The 22,244-nt window shown below is 40.6% G+C and overlaps 2 protein-coding genes across 2 annotated transcripts in view; one reads left to right on the top strand and one right to left on the bottom strand.

Annotated features, from left to right (window-relative positions):
- The first annotated feature begins 7,577 nt into the window (after positions 1 to 7,577).
- On the top strand, positions 7,578 to 21,991 carry PMPCB (peptidase, mitochondrial processing subunit beta). Its single transcript, XM_028118270.2, has 13 exons — positions 7,578 to 7,681; positions 9,373 to 9,510; positions 10,258 to 10,344; positions 11,556 to 11,685; positions 15,374 to 15,572; positions 15,951 to 16,030; positions 18,365 to 18,477; positions 19,258 to 19,401; positions 20,208 to 20,368; positions 21,244 to 21,329; positions 21,411 to 21,499; positions 21,655 to 21,730; positions 21,816 to 21,991. The coding sequence occupies exons 1-13, from the start codon at positions 7,586 to 7,588 to the stop codon at positions 21,878 to 21,880; spliced, it is 1,464 nt and encodes a 487-aa protein (XP_027974071.1). The 5' UTR covers positions 7,578 to 7,585; the 3' UTR covers positions 21,881 to 21,991.
- Positions 21,871 to 22,244, bottom strand: part of DNAJC2 (DnaJ heat shock protein family (Hsp40) member C2) — a 35,044-nt gene continuing 34,670 nt past the window's right edge. Inside the window, exon 17 of the mRNA XM_028118257.2 lies at positions 21,871 to 22,227. Coding sequence (XP_027974058.1) covers positions 22,153 to 22,227 — 75 coding nt within the window. The 3' untranslated portion in view covers positions 21,871 to 22,152. The remainder of the gene's footprint in view (positions 22,228 to 22,244) is intronic.

The raw sequence follows: 22,244 nt of genomic DNA, 5'->3' as shown, positions 1-22,244 counted from the left end.
TAGTTTTATATTTAAGTCTCTGAGTCATTTTGAATTAATTTTTATAGAGCGTGTGAGGCTTAGGTTGACGTTCATTTTTGGAAAGAAGGGGGCCTAGGAATATGTGATTGTTCCAGCACTATTTGTGGAAAAGGCTATCCTTTGACCACTGAATTACTTATGTGTCATTGCAAAAAATTAGTTGGGCAGATGTGTGTGGGTCTACTTCCGGTTTGAGATAATAAAAAAAGATAAAGATAAAAAGGACAAAGCTTCAGGAAATTAGAGAGATGCCAACAAATATGGAAGATGGATAAAGTAATTCAGCATAAAGATAACTGCTACCCCTGAATAAAGAACCCCCTGAATGGAATGCCAGGTATAATGAAAGAGAATTTTCCTAAAATGAGGGAAGAAGTGGATCTGCAGATTGTAAGAACATATTGTGTTTCTTGGAATTTTGATAAAAATTTCTCAGTACAAAAATTACTCAACACCAAGACATAGACTAGTTCAGCTGTTAAACTTTGGGAATAAAGTAATTTTTTAGGAATTCAAACAGATAAGGCAAGCCATATTTAAGGGTGGGAAAAAATCTGGTTAGCCTCAGACTTCTCCAAGGCAATATTCTTTCTACTTTAACAATTTATCTGGGCCTGATAGTCTTGGGTCACATTTTCATTTTCTCAGAATTATTATTCAAGTATAAAGGCAAAAGCAGACATGTTCAAACGTGAAAGAATGAAAAGAATATGACAAACTTTCAAAACAACAAAAATAGCAACAACTGTTGGACAATGAAATGCAGTCCACTAAAATGTTGATCCCTATAAAGAACTCGGGAATAGAAAAGCCACATAAAGGGATTGGTGATGACATTGATCTACTTAAATATTATGACCCGTACGAAACCATCATGGGAATGCTGATTACAGAACAGAGTATGAATGGGATACATCTGAGTAACGCAAAAGTAATAATAACACAACGAAAATCAGGAGGTGGAGGAATGAGATGAGAGGAAATGTAAGATTTCCGATGCCTTTCTCTTTCAAAGCTGGGAGTCAAGAGCTACTGTTGCTATTCAAACATGTATTTTTAAATCTTTGGAGAGGATTTTATTTATTTATTTTTAAAGATTTATTTATTTATCTTAGAAAGAGAGAGTGAGAGAGCATGCGTGCGAGCGGGGGGAGGGGTGGGGGGGAGGGAGAGAAAGAATCCAAAGCAGTCACTGCGCTGAGCACAGAGACCAATGCAGGGCTTGAACTCACAACCCTGAGATCAAGACCTGAGTCGAGATCGAGAGTTGGAGGCTTAACCAACTGAGCCACTCCGGTGCCCTGTTTTAGAGAGGATTTTAAAACAATACATATCTCAATTTATTTTGTGTTTATTGATTTATTTTTATTTTTAAAGATTTTCTTTTTAAATAACCTCTACACCCAACATGGGGCCTGAACTCACAAACCCAAGATCAAGAGTCGCACATTCCACTGACTGAGCCAGCCAGGTACCCCTGTATTTCAATTTAAACAATAGCTCCTGACCTCTAAAGAAGTAGCTTTTGGGGAATAATATCTCTTGTGGTGAAGAGATCTTTGAAGTTCAACGGTTCCTTCAGTTTCATTTTAGTTTTTGTTTTCTTCTATTAAATTAAAATTAAATACTGACAAATAATACTATGAAATCAGTTGTCATCCTAACACAATATAATACATACTATACGGCTCATTCATATTAATACTGATTAACACAAATTTTAAACCTTCTATCAGTCCAGTTTCCAGCTTATTCAAATGGGGTAATTTGAAGAGAGTTTAATAAGGGGCCTTTTTACAAAGGTAGGGATGGGCTTTAGAGAAACCAACAAGGGGAAGTGCGGTATTCTAGAACTAGCAATAGCAGAGACCTGCCCTACTTAGCCTCAAAGGTAGAAGAAGAAGGAAAGGCTGCTAGAATGCAGAGGGTAGCTGGAGAAGAGGCTGTGTTCTTGGCCTCAAGTCCTGGGGATGAAGCTGAGGGATGAAGGCACCTACCTCACTTCTCCAGGCTTTTGTATCCTGCTGTGATTTTCACTGGCTAAATCCAACTAAAAACCTGATGAACCAAGCAATCTGCAGGTCAGCTCCCTAAAGAATAGAATGGGAAGGGTGGGGAGTGGGGATGAGAGGCAGATATCCAGATACTGTTTTTTTTTTTTTTTTAAAGATTTTTATTTATTTATTCATGAGAGACAGAGAGAGAGAGAGAGAGAGAGAGAAGCAGAGGGAGAAGCAGGCTCCCAAGGAGCAGGGAGCCTGATGTGGGACTCGATCCCAGGACCCTGGGATCATGACCTGAGCTGAAGGCAGACGCTTAACCATCTGAGCCACCCAGGCGCCCCAGATACTGTTAATAAACATAGCATTTGTTCTATTATCCCATTCTTTTAAAGTCAGCTCATAGAGTTGTGCCATCATCACCACTAATTCCAGGATTTTTAAAAAAGATTTATTTATTTATTTTGAGAGTGAGAGAGAGAGAGAGCACAAGTGGGAGTGGCAGAGAGAGAGAGAGAGAGAGAGAGAGAGAGTCCCAAGCAGACTCCATGCCAAACCCAGAGCTGACATGGGGCTCAATCTCATGACCTGAGCTGAAACCAAGAGTTGGACACTTAACTGACTGTGCCACCCACGTGCCCCTAATTCCAGGATATTTTAATCACCTCAAAAAAGAAACCCCATACTCATTAACTGCCAACCTCCGATCCTCCCACGAACCCAACCCTAGATAACTACTAATGTACTTTGTTTCTCTATATAATTTGCCTATTCTAGACATTTCATGTAAAAGCAATCATAGAATATGTGGTCTTTCATAAAATCATTGAATATACTGGCTTCTTTCACTTAACACAATGCTTTCAAGATTCATCCATGTGGTAGCGTGTGTGAGTCCTTCATTCATTTTACTGTCGAATGATATTCTGTTGTATAGATATACCAAATGTTACTTAATAATTCATCAATGGATGGACATGGGGGTTGTTTCCACCTTTCCGCCTGCTGTAGATATTAGTATAAAAGTGGACATGCTTTCATTTCGCTTGGGTATGTGTACCTTGGAGTAGAATTGCTGGGTTAACTGGGAACTCTATGTTTAATTTTTTGAGAAACCACCAAATTGTTTTCCAAATTAGCTGTACCATTTTTCATTCCCATTAGCAGTGCATGAGGGTTCCAGTTTCTCCACATCTTCATCAACATTTTTTATTGTCTTTTTTATTTTAGCCATCCTGGTGCAGGTAAAATGGGATCTCCTTCGGATTTTGATTCTGACTTTGATTTTTGAGGGAGACTGGGGATAGTGAGGAAAAGATGTACAGCAGAAGTGGCCATTGGAAAGTCTAAGAATATTGGAAGCACCAAATTCCCAGTGACGGCAGTGTCTTTGATATCCTGGCCTTCTTTGGTTCCTACTCATTTTCAGAGCTTGCTTCTCCAGTCACTCCATTAATTCTGTGAAGCACAAAAGCTTTTAATTTGATGAAGTCCAATTTATGTTTTTTTCTTGGCAGCCTGTGTTTCAGGTGTCATGTCTGAAAAAACCAATGTCAAATCTAAGGTTGTGAAGATTTATACTTATGTTTTCCTCTAAGAGTTTTGTAGTTTGGGTTCTTTGATTTACATCTTTGATCCATTTCGAGTTAGTTTTTATATATGGTATGAGGTAGGAGGTCCAACTTTATTCTTCTGCATGTGGGTGTCTAATTGACTCAGCCCACTCTGTTGAAAGGACTATTCTTTCTTCATTGAACTATTTTGGCATCCTTGTCAAAAATAAATTGCCCATAAACATGAGGGTTTATTTCTAGATTCCCAATTCTATTCCATTGATTGTCTATTCTTGGCACAACTCTGTGATTGTCTATTCTTACATTCTTACTCTTGCCACACTGCTTGATTACTGTTGTTTTCTAGTACATTTTGAAACTGGAACATATGAATCCTTTATTTCAAGATTGTTTTGACTATCCAGGGTCCTTTGAGTTTCCATATGAATTTAAGGGTCAGCTTGTAAAGTTACACTAAGAATCTAGCTGAGATTCTGATAAGGATTGTTTTTTTTTTTTTTTAAAGATTTCATTTATTTATTTGAGAGAGAGAGAGAGAGAATGAGAGATAGAAAGCACGAGAGGGAAGAGGGTCAGAGGGAGAAGCAGACTCCCTGCTGAGCAGGGAGCCCGATGTGGGACTCGATCCCGGGACTCCAGGATCATGACCTGAGCCAAAGGCAGTCGCTTAACCAACTGAGCCACCCAGGCGCCCTCTGATAAGGATTGTATTGAATCTGTAGATCCATCTGGGGAATACTGCCATCTTAAAAATATTAAGTTTTCTGATACATGAACATAAGGTGTCTTTTCATTTATATAGAACCTCTTTAATTTCTTTAAATAACGTTTTATAGTTTTCAGAATATAAGTTTGTACTCCTTTGCTAAATTTTTTTTAAAGATTTTATTTATTTAATTGACAGAGAGAGAGAGAGAGAGACAGAGAGAGAGGGAACACAAGCGGGGGGAGTGGGAGAGGGAGAAGCAGGCTTCCCGCCGAGCAGGGAGCCTGATGCGGAGCTCGATCCCAGGACCCAGGGATCATGACCGGAGCCGAAGGCAGTCGCTTAACCAACTGAGCCACCCAGGCGCCCCTCCTTTGCTAATTTTTTTAAAAAGATTTTATTTATTTATTTGTCAGAGAGAGAGAGAGAGAGAGAGAGAGAGCACGAGCAGGGGGAGTGGCAGGCAGAGGCAGAGGGAGAAGCAGGCTCCCCGCTGAGCAAGGAGCCTGATGCGGGGCTCGATCCCAGGACCCTGGGATCATGACCTGAGCCGAAGGCAGACGCCCAACCAACTGAGCCACCCAGGTGTTCCTCCTTTGCTAACTTATTTTCTAAGTATTACATTCCTTGTTGCTATTAAAAATGGAATTGTCTTAATTTTATTTTCAGATTGTTTTCCTTTATTTTTGAAAGATCATTTTACGAGATATAGAATTTTTGGCCTACAGTCTTTTCCTTTCAGCACTTTGAGCGTGTTATCTCACTGCCTTCTGGTCTCCGTGGCTTCTGATGGGAAATCAGCTACTAAGCTTATTGAGGATCAAGTATATATGATAAATTGCTTTTCTTTTGCTGCTTTTGAGATTTTCTTTGTCTTTCTAGGTATGGCTCTCTTTGAGTTTAGCCTATTTGGAATTTATTGAGCTGTTTGGACATGTAGATTACTGTTTTTCATCAAATTTGGGTGTTTTTGGTCATGATTTCTTCAAAGGTTCTTTGTGCCCCTTTCTGTCTTCTCCTTCTGGGACTCTTGGTATGTGTGTGTTGGTAGACTTGAGGATTATCCCACAGCATTCTGAAACTTTGTTCATTTTGCCTCATTCTTTAATTCTTCAGACTGATAATCTCAGTTGACCTAGCCTCAATTTGATTCTTTCTTCCACAGTTCACACCTGCTCTTGGACCCCTCTAGTGAATTTTTCATTTCAGTTACTGTATTTTTCAATTCCAGAACTGTGACTTTTTGAAAAATAACAACTCTCTTTATTGAAATTTTATATTTGGTAAGCCATTCATCCTCATACGTCCCTTTAGTTTTTGTTTTTTTAGATATTGTTTCTTTTAGTTCTATGACCATTTTTAAATAGCTTATTTTGTTTTATTTTTTTAAAAGATTTTATTTATTTATTTGAGCAAGCAAGCAAGAGCGAGGGAGAGAGAGCACACCCAAGCAGGGGGAGAGGCAGAGGGAGAGGGAGAGGGAGAAGCAGACTCCCTGCTGAGCAAGGAGCCTGACGGGGAGGAGGGCTGGATCTGAAGACTCTCGATCGCAGGACCCTGGGATCATGACCTGAGCTAAAGGCAGACCCTTAACTGACTGAGCCACCCAGGCACCCCAGCTTCTGGTCATTTTCTTTAAACCAGTTTTTTCATTTCTTTTATGAGAAAAAGAACTTTTGGAGGTCTTTATTTTGTCATTTTCTCTGACATTCCAAATTAATTTTGAGTTAAAATGTGCTAAAATTTCCCAGGAGCTTCCTGTGATTATACCTAAATATTTTTGTACATATATATATATATACATGCATGTTTGTATTTCTTTATTAACGTTAACACACATTTGTTTTGGAAATATGAAGGAATAACCTTGGCTGTCCTTATTATGTAATAGTGTGGGCTAAACCTGTGAATCATTGCAGAGAGGGTAGGTGGAGAGAGATGAGTCCAGAAAGATACGTGGGAGTCAGATCATGAAGGGCCCTATCTCCCATACTAAGGAGCCTTCACTTTATCCTGACCATGGAGTTACTGGAGGATTTTTCATAACGGGACTGTTGTGCTAAAAGTTGCATTCTAAAAAGATCCCTTGGACAAGGTGGAAAACTGTGACAACTGGAACAGATGCAAGAGGCAGGAGTAGGGGGTATCAGTTGGATGTGGAGGTTGGAAAAAAGAGAAGAGTTAAGAATGAGATAGAGGTGTTTGGTTTGGATGTCTGGGTGGACAGAAATCTCCTTGGCTGTTTTGCATTGGATATACAGGAAGAGACTTAGGGCCAGACAGTGAATTGCATTTTGGACAAGTTGATACTGAGGTGCCAAAAGGATAGTCAGTTGCAGCTTTCTAGTCGTTGAAGGGGTAAGTGGGCCTGGAGCTCAGGAGAAAGGCCTTTGGGTAGACAGAGAAGTCCTTATGTGGAAATGGAAACTGTTAGGGAGAGTGCAGGAGAAGAGGCTCAGGTCCACAGCACTGGGGAACACCAACTTTTAGGGCAAAATGGTACAGTGTTTACAAGCACAGGCTTTGGATCCGCAAAGCCTCTTGTTAGCATGGTGACCTCAGGCAATTTATTTTTCCTCAATTTCTACATCTGTAAAATGAGCCTAAGAATAGCACAGTTAGAACAGTGCTTATATTTTTAGCTTCATTAAGAGATCTGTGAATAAAGAGCTGCCCAAGAAAGTAAAGAAGAAGGTACTATGAAAAGGAGGGGCTCTAAGATACAATAAGAAATTTTCAAAGAGATCTACAATGTCGAATTCTGCCATTAGGACCGTAAGATAACGACCATGAAGCCTCCGTCTTTAAGCAATGAGCGGCCTCACCAAGAGCAGTTTCGGTGGAATGAAATGAACCAGACTGTAAAGGGTGGAAGAGTGACTAGGGGTCAACAATGACACATCCTTCCCTCCTCTCTCCACGCTTGTCTCTCCCAGTAGATGCTTCCTGAAGGACAGTGAATTTTTGGATCGTATTCTACTTTGTCCAGTCAATTCCAGCCACCAATGGGATAGCAGGTCGCACCAGGTTACCTTTAACTCCTCCACATTTGAGCCGTACACGCCACAGGCGATCTAAGTAACTGATAATACAGGACCTCCTACAGACTCCCTAATTCGTATTATTTGGGGCCAATCGCTCCGCACCAAGCCCAACGCCATGCTTTCCAGGACCACTTCAAGGAGTGTAATTCCCATCGTGGCCACAAGGCGGAGCCCGTCCTCTCCTGTGGACCCTCGGGTCACGACCTCGGAAGCACATCCTCCTCCCAGTCCCGAGCGGAGATGGCGGCGGCGGCTCGAGGGCTGTTGTTACCCGCGGCGCGACGGCGGTTTTGGGGTTTCGCGGAGAGGCTTCTGGTTGGAGGCGCAGCTGGGAGGGTGAGCTTCTCTCCACTTGCCTGGGTGCCGCCCGAGACCCGGCCGGGGCTTTCCCTCCGGACCCCGCGCGGGGCACCTGAGTCCTGGGCGCCAGCCCAGCCGTGGAGTCGGCGCCCCGCACCCCCACGGCGGGTCGGCGCCGGCGGCCTGGGATTGGGATGCTCACGGCCCGCCGGGGATGAGGTGACCTTGGTCACCCACCGCGCCTGGGCTGCTAGGAAAGTGTGCGATGACACTGGTTACCGGCCGCTTCGCCCCAGTTGCCCAGGGGTCATAATGAGTGCGTGTTGATTACTGAAGACACAGTGGTTGCAAATTGGGGGAAATGAAAAAGTGAGATCAGAGTTCTCTTTTAGCCTGAGACTGAGCTTCCTCCTCAGCTGTGCTTTCTGCGAACGCCGGGGTAGCTAAAAGAGAGTTTTGTCAGGATATAGGTCTTTCTCATGAGAACCTCAGGTATGTGGGACTTTTCACGTGTGTCTAAAGGAAAAGAAGAACTGCAGTCAGCGATCAGAGTATCTTGAGCATCTGCCCTTCTTCCTATCTTCTCTTTCTGCCTTTTCGAAAACTTTGTTTTCCTTCAGCAGTGAGAACCCAGATCTCATTCTTGTGTTGTGTATCGGTATCTTTACATTTTTCTCTCCCTTTCTTGCCCCCCCCCCCCAGCTTGTTCCCTCTCTGATGAATATTAAACATGTCCAGGAGAGGTACTGAAACAAAAGCAGTTTCTCTCTGAGACATGTATCATATGACCTCACTGATACGAGGAATTCTTTTTTTTTTATTTTTTATTTTAAAATATTTATTTATTTGACAGAGAGAAACAGCGAGAGAGGGAACACAAGCAGGGGGAGTGGGAGAGGGAGAAGCAGGCTTCCCGCTGAGCAGGGAGCCCGATGCGGGGCTCCATCCCAGGACCCTGGGACCATGACCTGAGCCGAAGGTAGACGCTTAACGGCTGAGCCACCCAGGCGCCCCTGATATGAGGAATTCTTAATCTCAGGAAACAAACTGAGGGTTGCTGGAGTGGTGGGGGGTGGGAGGGATGGGGTGGCTGGGTGATAGACAGTGGGGAGGGTATGTGCTATGGCGAGTGCTGTGAATTGTACAAGACTGATGAATCACAGACCTGTACCTCTGAAACAAATAATGCAAGATATGTTAGGAAAAAAAAGAAGATAGCAGGAGGGGAAGAATGAAGGGGGTAAATCGGAGGGGGAGACGAACCATGAGAGACGATGGACTCTGAGAAACAAACTGAGGGTTCTAGAGGGGAGGGGGGTGGGGGATGGGTTAGCCTGGTGATGGGTATTAAAGAGGGCACGTACTGCGTGGAGCACTGGGTGTTATGCGCAAACAATGAATCATGGAACATTACATCAAAAACTAATGGTATAATGTATGGCGATGAGCATAACAATAAAAAAATAAAAACAGTTTCTCTCTGGATAATGATAATAACTGCTTGTTTTCCTTAGGGGAAAGGCATGTTTGTAGGCACTTAGTTGGATTTAGGAGTGGTTAAGCAAGGTTCCTGAGCCAGGCAAAGGGGTGGGTCCCAGTGGAACAAAAATTAAGGAGGAAAGAGTACTTTATAGTCTCTGGGATAGATTTGGTTTTCTAACCAACATTTAATATCAGAATAGTGATGTGTTTTGCTTCCTCTTTGCCACCCCTTCACCCCCAACTAGTCATATTTTGGAGGGAACAGATTGAGAAGTATACAGGCTGCTACACAGGTGGTTCTGAATGTTCCTGAAACACGAGTAACGCGTTTGGACAACGGACTCAGAGTGGCCTCTGAAGACTCTGGCCTCTCAACATGCACGGTAAGTGATTCCAGCAACCACTGTTTAGGTGACCCCCTCATTAGGAGAGAGCAGATTGTTGATTTAAATCTCAGCTTTTTATTGGCTGGTGGTGGTTGAAGAATAGTGACAGTTATTTTGCCTTGACAGATGACTCTCACTTGCGACTCTTTCATTTTCATAGCAAGTGTGTGTGTACCTTGTTTAGGGTCTACATCTGGTTCTTACGCCTGTTGTGTTATTGTTAGTGATGTTGATAATGGTGAAATAAGTACATTCTCTAGGCTACTCTGTGCCGGCTGTTCTTACATATATTGTCTTATTTCATCTTCAAAATAATTCTTTGTAGGAGGCGCCATCACACCCAATTGAGGGGCAAGTTCAGAAAAGTTAAATGGTTCTGTCCAAGGTCACACAGCTAATGCATGACAGAGCCAGGATTTGAACCTAGATTTTCTGACAATCTCTAGTGTTCTTTATAACTGTAGTTGTTAATTGGCTGTACTAACAAGTTGGGCTAAAAATCTGGGTCCTCTGTGAAACTGGCAAGTAGATACTTTAGCACCCAGCAATAGCTCGATGACCAAAATTTTTAAGTCTCATAGTTCACAGGAATGTGTTGTCAATTCACTGAAGTCAAGAAAACTTGAGTGTTAGGATTGGAAAGCATTTGTCAAAAAAAAGGAAGAAGATTGCCCCTCTCTCCACTTCCATTCCCCCAAAAGAGAAAACGAGGTTTCATTTAATTTTTCCTTGATTTACATTAAGGTTGGGCTCTGGATTGATGCTGGAAGTCGATATGAAAATGAGAAGAATAATGGCACAGCTCACTTTTTGGAGCATATGGCTTTCAAGGCAAGTTGTAAGACTTTACAAAAATACATTTTCTTTAAACTTCTTTAAATCTCAATCTCAAGGGCACCGGGGTGGCTCAGTCGTTAAGCGTCTGCCTTCAGCTCAGGTCATGGTCCCAGGGTCCTGGGATCGAGCCCCACATCAGGCTCCCTGCTCCGAGGGAAGCCTGCTTCTCCCTCTCCCTGCCACTCCCCGTTTGTGCTCTCTCTCTCTGTCAAATAAAATCTTTAAAAAAAAAAATCTCAGGTAAGAACTATATCAATAGTAGGTGTGTGTATATATATATATATATATATATATATATATATAAAAGATTTTTTTATTTGAGAGCATGCACGTGTGCATGTGGGTTGGGGAGGGGTAGAGGGAAAGCGAGAGAGAATCTCCAGAAGACTCCCCTCCCCTGAGTGCAGAGCCCCACTCAGGACTCGATTTCATGACCCTAAGATCATGACCTGAGCTGAAACCAAGTCAGACGCTCAACCGACTGAGCCACCCAAGTGCCCCCAGTAGTATAGTCTATTTTATTTATTTAATCTTTTCTTTTTTTCCACAATAATTATCTGAAATAATTACTGAAAGTTGCTTCGTAGAGTTGAAACAAGAATTTTCTCGGGATGTAAGGGTCATCTGTAAGTACATCACTGTTTTTGAGGCCCGATGCACTTCTAGTTTTTACCTTTTTTATTTTATTTTATTTTATTTAAAGATTTTATTTATTTGAGAGAGAGAGAAAGAGAGCACGAGAGGGAAGAGGGTCAGAGGGAGCAGCAGACTCCCTGCTGAGCAGGGACCCCGATGTGGGACTTGATCCTGGGACTCCAGGGTCATGACCTGAGCCGAAGGCAGTCGCTTAACCAAGTGAGCCACCCAGGCGCCCTAGGTTTTAGCTTTTTTAAAGATTTTATTTATTTATTTGACAGAGAAAGCACAAGCAAGGAGAGTGGCAGGCAGAGGGAGAGGGAGAAGCGGGCTCTCCACTGAGCAGGGAGCCCAAAACGGGGCTCGATCTCAGGATCCTGGGATCATGACCTGAACTGAAGGCAGATGCTTAATGGACTAAGCCACCCAGGCGCCCCCCGGATGCACTTGAGAAATCAAATTTAGTCCTTGCATGAAACTGACATTGCTTATGTCCTCATATTCATTGTCTGAAGTGTTTAGATAAAGGAAGGTACCATAATTTTCTTTTTCTTCTTTTTTTGTTTCAGGGCACCAAAAAGAGATCCCAGTTAGATCTGGAACTTGAGATTGAAAACATGGGTGCTCATCTCAATGCCTATACCTCCAGAGAGCAGACTGTATATTATGCCAAAGCATTCTCTAAAGATTTGCCGAGAGGTATTGTTATTATGTATGGTGCAGATAGGTAATTTTCACAAGTTCAAAAATCATCTAATACTGTTTTTACTTTGTCTGTTGTGAAAGAGTAACCCTCAGAAATGTGAAAAAATGAATCAAACTCTGGGTGAGGGGGCCCCTATTTTTATTTTTTTCTGTAAATATGACAGATGGCATCAAATAGTTGTAAGCTGCAAGACTTGTACAAACCAGGCCCTAACACTTGATTCAAAAATACTTTCTCCAGAGCCATGTGTGTGTAGTGAAATGTTTTTAATGCCTTAGCAGTCTGTCGATGATTTCCTTTGCTATGCAGAAGCTTTTTAGTGTGATGTAGTCCCACTTGTTTTTTATTTTGTTGCTTTTGGTGTCAGTTCAAAGAAAAAAATCATCACTAAGACCTATGTCAAGGTATTTTTACTGCCTGTGTTTTCTTCTGGGAGTTGCATGGTTTCAGATTTTATGTTCAAGTCCTTACCCATTTTTAGTTAATTTTTGTATATTGTGTAAGATAGTGGTAGTTTCTTTTCTTTTTTTTAAGGTTTTTAAAATTTATTTGACAGCGAGTGAGCACACAAGCAGGGGGAGTGGCAGGCAGAGGGAGAGGGAGAAGCAGGCTTCCCACTGAGCAAGGGGATATGGTATGGGGCTACGGGGCTCAGGGCTCTATCCCAGGACCCTGGGATCATGACCTGAGCTGAAGGCAGACCTTAACCAACTGAGCCACCCAGGTGCCCCAAGATAGTGGCAGTTTCATTCTTTTGCATGTGGCTGCCCAGATTTCCCAACAGCATTTATTGAAGAGACTGTCCTTTCCCATTGCATATTCTTGGTTCTTCTGTTGTAAATTAATTGACCATGTACGTGTGGGTTTATTTCTGGGTTCTCTGTTCTGTTATATTCATCTAGGTATCTCTTTTTATGCCAGTAGCATACTGTTTTGACTACTGTAGCTTTGTAATAGAGTTCGAAGTGAGGGAGTGTGATGTCTCCAGCTTTGTTCTTTCTCAAGATTGCTTTGGCTATTTGGGATTTTTTGTCATTTCATACAAATTTTAGGATTCTTTGTTCTAATTCTGTGAAAAATGCCATTGGAATTTTGATAGGGATTGCATTGAATCTCCAGATTGCTTTGGATAGTAATGGACATTTTGATATTCTTCTAATCCATGATGGAAGAGCTTTCCATTTACTTGTGTCATCTTCAGTTTCTTTCCTTAATGTCTTGTAGTTTTCAGTTTGTCTTTTAACCTCCTTATAAGTTTAATCCTAGATATTTAATTTTTTGATGCAGTTGTAAATGGGATTGTTTTCTTAGTTTCTTCTAGTTCATTAGTAGTGTATAGAAATGCAACAGGTTTTTGTACGTTGATTTTGTATCCTGCAACTTTACTGGATTTACTAATTCTAAGGGTTTTTGATGGAGTCTTTAGGGTTTTCTGTGTATAATGTGTTATCTGCAAACAGTGACAGTTTGGGTTGTTTCTAAATCGGATACCTTTTGTTTTGTTTTCTTGTGTAATTGGTTATTAGGAGCAACTTTTTTTTTAATTCCCTGTTCTATACAAAAACAACTACCACCTGCAAGTAAATAAAATAAAATTTTATAACATGGTAGTCTAACTTGCATTACAACCAATTAAAATGACAACAGTGGGGAGGGTGTGTTGGTTTGAATTGCAAAAAACCTTTGTAAGGTTCTTAATGATTTCCTTGACACGTTTTCACCCCAGGACTAGTTAGGGACTAAGCACAGGTAGGCCAGGCTACTTTAAAGAGATGTTCATTCTAGCTCCTCCCTCTCCTTTTTCTACACAGGAAACAGCAGGGAAAGCAAAAAAAGAGGACTAGAGAAAGGACAAGACAAGGTAGAAGACCATTTTTTTCCTCCTGGCTTTTGGTTGGGAAGGACAGAGCCCTTGCCAGTGGCAGTGGCAAAGCCCGAGAGCTCCTTGAGGAATCCACAGTGGAAGTGCTCTCTGAAGCAGCTCTCTTTTGGGGGGTTTGCTTGAGGCTTTTCGTCCCCTCAGTTGGGTGAAGTCTGGTGTATGAGGTAATAACATGATGTTCCAGACTAGCAGTCTCCAAATGTTTATGATCACCCAGCCTTATTGGTAAGAGATGTGATTATACATCAGTATAGGTATATTTACAAATTAAATACATGTACTACTACGGAATATTAAATATACATTAAAAAGAAAGATTCTGATTTTTTTTTTTTAAGATTTTATTTATTTATTTGAGAGAGACACAGCGAGAGCAGGAACACAAGCAGGGGGAGTAGGAGAGGGAGAAGCAGGCTTCCCATGGAGCAGGGAGCCCGATGCAGGGCTCGATCCCAGGACCCTGGGACCATGACCTGAGCCGAAGGCAGACGCGTAACGACTGAGCCACCCAGGTGCCCCGAAAGATTCTGATTAAAACATAAATTACAGGAAGTATGAACTCCCACTTGAGCAAACCCCAGTCTAGACTACCAATCCCATATAAGCGGAGTCTTCACACAGGATTCCTTGTCCTCCCCTGTGTCTTTGGACTCTTCATCACCCATCATGGCCTCTGGTTTTCGTCTGCAGATGGTTTTTATTTGGTCTTACAGAATTTTTTCCTTTTGGTCATGATCTCTGCCCCAGTTTACTTTGGTCTCGCAATCTTCTTCCTCATGTTGGGCAGTCTAGAGGTAACTAATTATAGTTGGAATGTAACATAATTGCTTCTGAGACAGTGACTCTTAAAGTGAACATAAAGGAGGAACAAGTTTGCACTAGAGTTAAAAAAAAAAAAGAAACTAAAGATTACAAATGTTTCATATTTACTAAAATTTAGATTGTGATTGCAACTATGTACTAATTCTTGAAGAATAGATAAGGTTTTTCCTTTTTGGAGAAGTATGTAATTTTTCTGATAAAATTGCTTAACAGCACATAGTAGGATATCTTTGAGTTCACTTTTGGCTTTTTGCAAATTAGGGTCATTCTTGTCTGAAGATTTGAGGGCTTCACCAGTTTTTCCCAAGGGTCACTTTTAATCTTTTGGAATACCTATCCTTTTCTTCATGTTAACTCTCCATCTCTGTTAGATCATCATTTATCAGTGATTTTGCTAATGGTGAGACTTATAGCCAACATGGATCCAATGGGTGGAAACAGGCACTGGGATTAAGTTAATTGGGGAAGGATATTTGAGAAGACACTGATTCTGTAAGTGGTTCATTGGGGGCATATTTTAGATTATGCTGTTTCTTGCCTTCTTTATGTGGCAGCCTCATTGCTATGGGAACCAGGGTAGCAAATACTTGGGTGCTGTGGATCCTCTGTAGGTACTTAGATGTTCTAACGCAGATAATTTTCTACTTTGTAATTTTCATACAGAACAATGTATACTCGTGTGCAGATTCTGTGGCATGTCTGAAGTGGTAGAGTCATTACAAGTGTTGTGGGGACCTTTGACAAATGTAGGAATTTTCCTCAAGTTCTTCTGTACCACAGGGGTTTATATTTTATATTTTTAATTTTAATATTGTCCTTTTAGGTATTTTGACTCTATAGAAAAGTTTGTTTCTTCCTAGTTTAATCATTTAGTCAAAATTGAATGATGCTCAGTGTCATGGTTTCTGATGCTAGTTTAATAGAGCTTAATATTGAAAATTAAGATTCTTAGTGTTTCTTCTTTTATTTTCAATTAGCTGTAGAAATTCTTGCTGATATAATACAAAACAGCACATTGGGAGAAGCAGAGATTGAACGTGAGCGTGGAGTAATCCTTAGAGAGATGCAGGAAGTTGAAACCAATTTGCAGGAAGTTGTTTTTGATTATCTTCATGCTACAGCTTATCAAAATACTGCACTTGGACGGACAATTTTGGGACCAACTGAAAATATCAAGTAGGTATAATTCTCAAGATTTTTTTTTTTGGAGAAAAATTTGAGTTTTGAAAATTAACATTCAGAAACATTCAAAAAGTATGTTTCAAAATGTAATTTTTTTCCTGCCTGATAATGCAGATGAAATTGTGTTTAGCTACATTTTAGCCCCACCTAACTCCCAGGTGTCTGCACTCATGGATACTACTGACATAACAAGTAATGGTATCAGCTTGATATAAAAAAGTTGAAATTGTTTTGATACTTGTTGCCCATATCCCTTTTTCTGACTGCATTTAACTTAGAGCCTTTAAAGGTCCAATTTAATGTCAGGTATGTTATATGAAGATCTGTGCTTTTTAGTTTCCTTTTATATTGCTTTTCTTACTCCGTTTACAGATCTATAAATCGTAAGGATTTGGTGGATTATATAACCACACATTATAAGGGGCCAAGAATAGTACTTGCTGCTGCTGGAGGTTAGTTGATTCACACTTCTGTATCTGTTTTAAACACAGTCATAAAGTGTTGTGCTTATTAGTTTGCTCCTGTTAGGACATGTCCTGGGATTTATTATTTACTGAGCAAATTGTTTCATATGCTGGTTAAGGGGAATGTACAGCACTGGAAATAGACTTTTCCTGCCTTTCGTAGAGTTTTTTTAATAGAAGAACTTACATAAGTGTTTACAAATAATGGAATTTACTTGCAAGGAAAGGGGCAAATGAACAAACCGGGTGGTAATGACATTTGGGGGAAAGTGTACTAGAGTTTGGGAATCTCTTGAGATTTTAAAATTACTTTTTGAGAACCAACTTCATCCTTGGTCAGGCATGAAATGGGTGTGTTCTGTTGCTCATGTTTTGATTTATTCATTCAGTACAGCTAATTACTGAGAAGGGGAAGTATATAGGGAACTATTGAGAGTGTTTAGTGGGAATCCAAACATCTAGGTGGCATCAGGACAAGGCTTCCCTCGAGACACGTTTGAAGCCAGTGAATGAAAGAAAATTCCCATTAGATACTGCTGGATTTCCTGAATTTAGGCAAACAGTACACTTTATTGGTTTCCAGGTTTGTTTTCTCTTTGACTTTTTAGGTAAAGCAAAGATAGATGGGTGTTCTTTTGTGTAGATTTAATTTTTCTCTCTTTAGAAATGACAAATTAAAATTCTAGTTGCCCTGGATAGACTCCTGAGCTAATTACTTGGGAATAATGGAGAAGATGAGGGTTAAGTCTAACATGTTATTCATTGGCCTCTGAAACTAAATCATGTTACCTTTGTAGAGTGCACTCTGAGATTCTGTTGAGCAATATCGTTTCTAAAATGGCTGGTGCTGACTGGGGGGGGGTCTACATTTGAAACTGCCTGGGAAACAGGAAGACCTAGTGAGAGGAGGCCTCAACCACCACGCTGTCTGGGATGTCTCTGCCCTTGTTGGTGGCATATGGACAGTGGGTTTAATCGTAGTTCATAGGTTCATCTTGACATTGCTGAAGTTGGGGTATCTTACAGTTAAGGGCCTATCCTATATTAGCATTTTGTCTTTTTGATACATAAGTGATGATGAGCCTTATAAACAGTAGCTTCTTAAATTCAATGAAAAAGACCAGATCTAGCTTCATAAAAAGCATTTTTTGGCTCCCTGCCTTTTGGATAAGGATATGCAGAGGTTTTGGAGCAGGAACTGAGTATCTGGAATGTCCAATCAATTGGGAGGACTATAGGTGAAGTTAATAAAACAATGGAAGTTGGTGGTGTCAGGTGCTGAGAACTGTGTGCACGTCCATGGTTTTTCATTCTGCTTGTCATTCATGGAACATCGGGCTCTTCCTGTTGTTTTGTCACCCTCTGGATTGATAGCCAAGGCAGCTCTCCTACACAGTGCTTCTGAACACATGCATTCATACATGGTCTTGTTTTATATCACAGATTGGTTTAGGGAAATACGGGTGTAAGTTGTGCTTTTACGTTTTAAAGGAAGGCTTCATATAAGAACCTTCATGGCAGTATCTTAAAGCACTTGCCACATGCCTAAATTTGTTTTCTAAGTTTGTCTTTGTGTTTATCCTTCACTGAATCTGTTTGGGTCATGAGTTTGAACAGTCATGTATATAGAATTCTTAGGTTTTGGACGGCCAGCAGTGAATGTTTGGATAGCTATGGATTTATTCAGAAATTTAGATGATGATATTTTGTTCCTGAATTCTGGTAGCAGAGCGCAGAGAACAAAGCTCATATTCATATTTACATTCTTTTCCACTTAAAATTCTCTACTGAAACGTGATTTTGCGAATTTGCATTCTAGGACTTTTAGTAATAGAACATGATTCTGTATAGAATGTGGTATTTTCTTTTTTTTTTTTTAAGATTTTATTTATTTATTTGAGAGAGAATGAGAGATAGAGAGCACGAGAGGGAAGAGGGTCAGAGGGAGAAGCAGACTCCCCGCTGAGTAGGGAGCCCGATGTGGGACTCGATCCCGGGACTCCAGGATCATGACCTGAGCCGAAGGCAGTCGCTTAACCAACTGAGCCACCCAGGCGCCCCTAGAATGTGGTATTTTCAAGCTGTCTTATCCTTAGCTGTGAATTTGTTGATGAAAACTTAATTGTTCTACAGACTGAGGAGGCTGTGCAACTTCAAGCTTTGTAACGGCAAGGAGAAGGTGTGCGCTGTATGAGCTTATTCTCTAAAGGCTTTTACCACATTATGCCACCTGGAGTTTATTGTAAAACAAAGTGTGGCAGCTAGTTGTCTGCTTTAGATCGTGCTGCTACTAGATATATGAAATGTTTTCCTTCAATTTAGGAGTTTCCCATGATGAACTGCTTGAGTTAGCAAAGTTTCATTTTGGTGACTCTCTGTCCACACACGAAGGAGAAACACCAGCTCTGCCTCCCTGCGAATTCACAGGAAGTGAGGTAGGGCAAGCCTCCGGAGCTAGTGTTTAGCCCTTTGGGTTTCTTGTGTTGTATTTATGAATGAGTGTACAAAATGTGCTTATTTCTAACAGGAGTGAAATGGAAGAAACCAGAGGCTTAAATTGAAAGAAAAAGGCAAGAGGATGGATTTATGCACATATATTCCCTGTTATTTAACCACCTCTCTCTTAAGGAAGCAAGGTTTTGAGGGGAATGTCATAATTTGCTCTTTCTGTGCTTTTTCTTTGACACTATGCCCATTTATGTATTTTGAGGTATGAAATTGTATTTTTAAAGCACCCCAAGTTTTGACTTTCACGTCAGGTTAAGTTGTGCCCACAGTACATTCCTGGGAGTAGCTGTTAAGAGAACTCGCAGAGAATTGGCTACTTGTCAGCTGTAGCCTTCGGCTCATCAGCAGCCTCCTTTGCCAAGTTAGGGATGACGTTTCAAAGGACTACGTGGAGAGAGAGGTCTGCTGTTGGCCGATGCGCAGAACTGTGTAGCATTGGTGGTACGAGAATAAGCCTGTTATGTCATCATTAGAATACTAGCTGATCTCTACCAGTGAAATAATCTAATCCTTTTTGACCAGGTGAACAGCTGGTGGCTACGTCTATAGTATTTCAATTGGAGATCTTTTGGTGTTCTTTCCAGAACTCAAGAAATTTTTCCAGATTGGACTGTTCAATGTAATGTGGCATTACTAAACCTTCTTTCTTATTAAGCCTGTTACGCAGTGGCAATCTTAACCAGAGTTGTTTTCTTGGTCTTAACTAGATAAGAGTGAGGGATGACAAGATGCCTTTGGCGCATCTTGCAGTAGCTGTTGAGGCCGTTGGTTGGGCACATCCAGATACAATCTGTCTCATGGTTGCAAATACACTGATTGGCAACTGGGATCGCTCTTTTGGAGGAGGAATGGTAAGTGATTTTAAAAATAATGTTCCATAATAAATGGCAAGGTGGAACTCTGTACTGTGAATTGACAAGATATAAACTGATCCTGGATTGCATCTGGGCCAGAAAAGAATTTTTTGTGTGGGTGCCGTAAAGTTTATAAGTTGGATAGGTGGCCAAAATTTGAATAAGGATAGAATTCACTAATAGTACCGTATCAGTGTTAATCTACTTTTCATGATTGTATGGAGGTTAATTTCCTGGTTTTTCGGAAGTGTACACAAAGCATTTAAGGGTAAAAAGCATCAGATCTTTCAGCGTACTCTCAAACAGCTGAAAAATTTTGTTAAATGATAAACATGGTAAAGTAATGGTTCTTAGGGAATTTGGATAAGGGGAATTGCTTGTACTATTTTTGTAACTTTGCTGTCTGAAATTACTTCAGAATACAAAGTATGTACTCAAAGATTTCAACATAATACATATAAATATCTTAGGCTTCACGTGCAATAATATTTCAAATCTTTAAGCATACACAGCCAAGAGCCCTACAAATTGGGCTGATCACAGCAGTGAATTACTCTAGAAGTGCTGTAGCTACCGTGTTAATTACAAGGTTTCATTGCTTTTACATTGTGCATTTTCTGGGGATACACTGGGCTGGTGAGAAGTATGGTTCTTAGTCCCGTTGAATTTTAACTTCTGGAGATGTTGCTAGATAGAAACTTCACACGTTGGGGCATTCACTATTTGCCACAGAATTCATTTTTCTTTCTGGTAATTTGGGCACATACACCTGCAGTTCTCTTAGACAATGTTTTTCCTTACAGAATCTTTCTAGCAAGCTGGCCCAGCTCACCTGTCACGGCAACCTCTGTCATAGCTTCCAGTCCTTCAACACTTCCTACACAGATACGGGATTGTGGGGGATCTACATGGTCTGTGAACCAGCCACCATTGCAGACATGCTACGTGTTGTTCAAAAAGAATGGTGAGAAAGTAAATCTTGCTTAGAATTCACATTTTAAACTAGTTTCCTCCTCACATGTTGGTGATTGGTTTTGATGGGGGACGTAATCAAGAGAACAAGACTGAAGAGTAGCAGTTGTTGCCATGTTTTTAAAGATCACAAGAGGTTTCTTCTAAGTCTCATGTGAAGCTGACTTTATCCTGTAGGAAATTCTTAATCTTTACAAAGTGGATTACTTCAGAAAGAAGATCCTAAAAGTTTGCTTGGAAAATATCTCCACAAGTTACCTGGCCTGGAAAGGTGGTATTATGCCAATGAATCTGAAGTTACCATTGCTAAAAGAAAAATGTATTGTTTTACTCCGAACTGGTGCCTTGAGACAGAGGCAGAAAGGCCCACGCTGCTTGGAAAACTTCCTTAGCTCTGCTTCCTCTCCTCCACCATTCTTAAATGGCTTATAGGTCTCTATATCTCGTCAACTGGGGGGGTTTAATTGTTAATTAGTAGGCTTAAGTTAGACTCCACTGGATTCTTTTGAGAAACCAGTGGGGTCTCCAGACCTGTTCTCTAGCATATCAGATCCTAACATGGGAACTGGCGAACTGTTTCTCAAAATGTGGTCAGCCTTCTTTCATGTTGGATTGAACCTCTATCTGTGATCATGCTACTTTGGAGAGATTAATGATACCAGGAAAATGAAGAATCAGTAACATTTTAGCTTTTGTGTAGCTACTGGGATCATGAAAATTTCAACTTTTCATTAATTTGAAGTCATAATCACTTGTATGTTGTGGTGCAGTTCATAGATTATAGCATCATATCTTTAAGTCATTGACTCAAAAAGCACGTAACCTTTTCAAACTACTTGACATTTTCATTTTTCCCAATGGTTTTAGGATGCGACTCTGTACAAGTGTAACTGAAAGTGAAGTTGCTCGAGCCAAAAATCTTCTGAAAACAAACATGTTGTTGCAACTCGACGGTAAGAATAAAGACCTACATTCTATTTTCCTAGGGTTGATCTGTATTCCAAGACTCAAGTTTTTCCTTCTCTTTTAAACAGGTTCTACCCCAATCTGTGAAGATATTGGTAGACAGATGTTATGCTATAACAGAAGAATTCCCATCCCTGAGCTTGAAGCAAGAATTGATGTAAGTAGTCTTTAGATACTGTAGGCACTTGTATAAAAGTTCCTTGTTACAAAAGCTGAAAATATGTATCATAAATCCCTGCTAAGTTCTAGGTGTAGAGTCTTTTTGTCTTTCCTACACAAAGCTCCGAATGGCTGGGATCTTCTCTCTTTCAGGCTGTAAATGCTGAGACAGTTCAAGAAGTGTGCACCAAATATATTTATGATAAGAGCCCAGCTCTTGCTGCTGTCGGTAAGCCCGGCTCCTTTTCTCTCACGCACAAAGTGACTAATACTTGTCCTTCATTCACTTTTAACTGTCTTCTTTTAATCCGTAGGTCCCATTGAACAACTGCCAGAGTTTAACCAGATTCGCAGGAACATGTGCTGGCTTCGTGATTAAAATGCTCCTACTCAAAATATTTTGAACATGTGTATTTATAAGGCTAACAGATCTGCAAGTTTTAAGCTCCCGGTCCCTAAAGAAAAAAATAAAAACATGTATACTTGGAAATTTGAATGAAACACTGCGTCCGACTTTGAAAGGATAAGACCACCACAGTGAACGGTAGATCAGCACACTTTCAAATTATCACTCTACTTTTAAGAATGAAAATTTGTACAATATTTTCAGTTTTATTATAAAAATGCACACACAACAAAGATTGTCATAAGTCATTTCTTGGCTCTACTTGCATTCAGCACTTGCTCTTGAGCAGCTTTCTTTGCTTTTACCATCTCGACAAGTTCCTAGGAAGGGAGAAAGG

Source organism: Eumetopias jubatus, unplaced genomic scaffold (assembly GCF_037043125.1).
Source record: "Eumetopias jubatus isolate StellerSeaLion01/CBP00866 unplaced genomic scaffold, mEumJub1_p1.0 scaffold_14, whole genome shotgun sequence".
Lineage (NCBI taxonomy): Eukaryota > Metazoa > Chordata > Mammalia > Carnivora > Otariidae > Eumetopias > Eumetopias jubatus.
Note: the sequence above shows the minus strand (reverse complement) of the source record. Positions and strands in the feature narration are given on the sequence as shown.

Excerpts from the sequence above, each read along its gene's own strand:
- PMPCB (XM_028118270.2), top strand. The coding sequence starts at position 7,586 with ATGGCGGCGGCGGCTCGAGGGCTGTTGTTACCCGCGGCGCGACGGCGG. Across the intron at positions 16,031-18,364 it reads AGTACTTGCTGCTGCTGGAG|GAGTTTCCCATGATGAACTG; the intron begins GTTAGTTGATTC and ends CCTTCAATTTAG. Across the intron at positions 20,369-21,243 it reads CGTGTTGTTCAAAAAGAATG|GATGCGACTCTGTACAAGTG; the intron begins GTGAGAAAGTAA and ends CAATGGTTTTAG.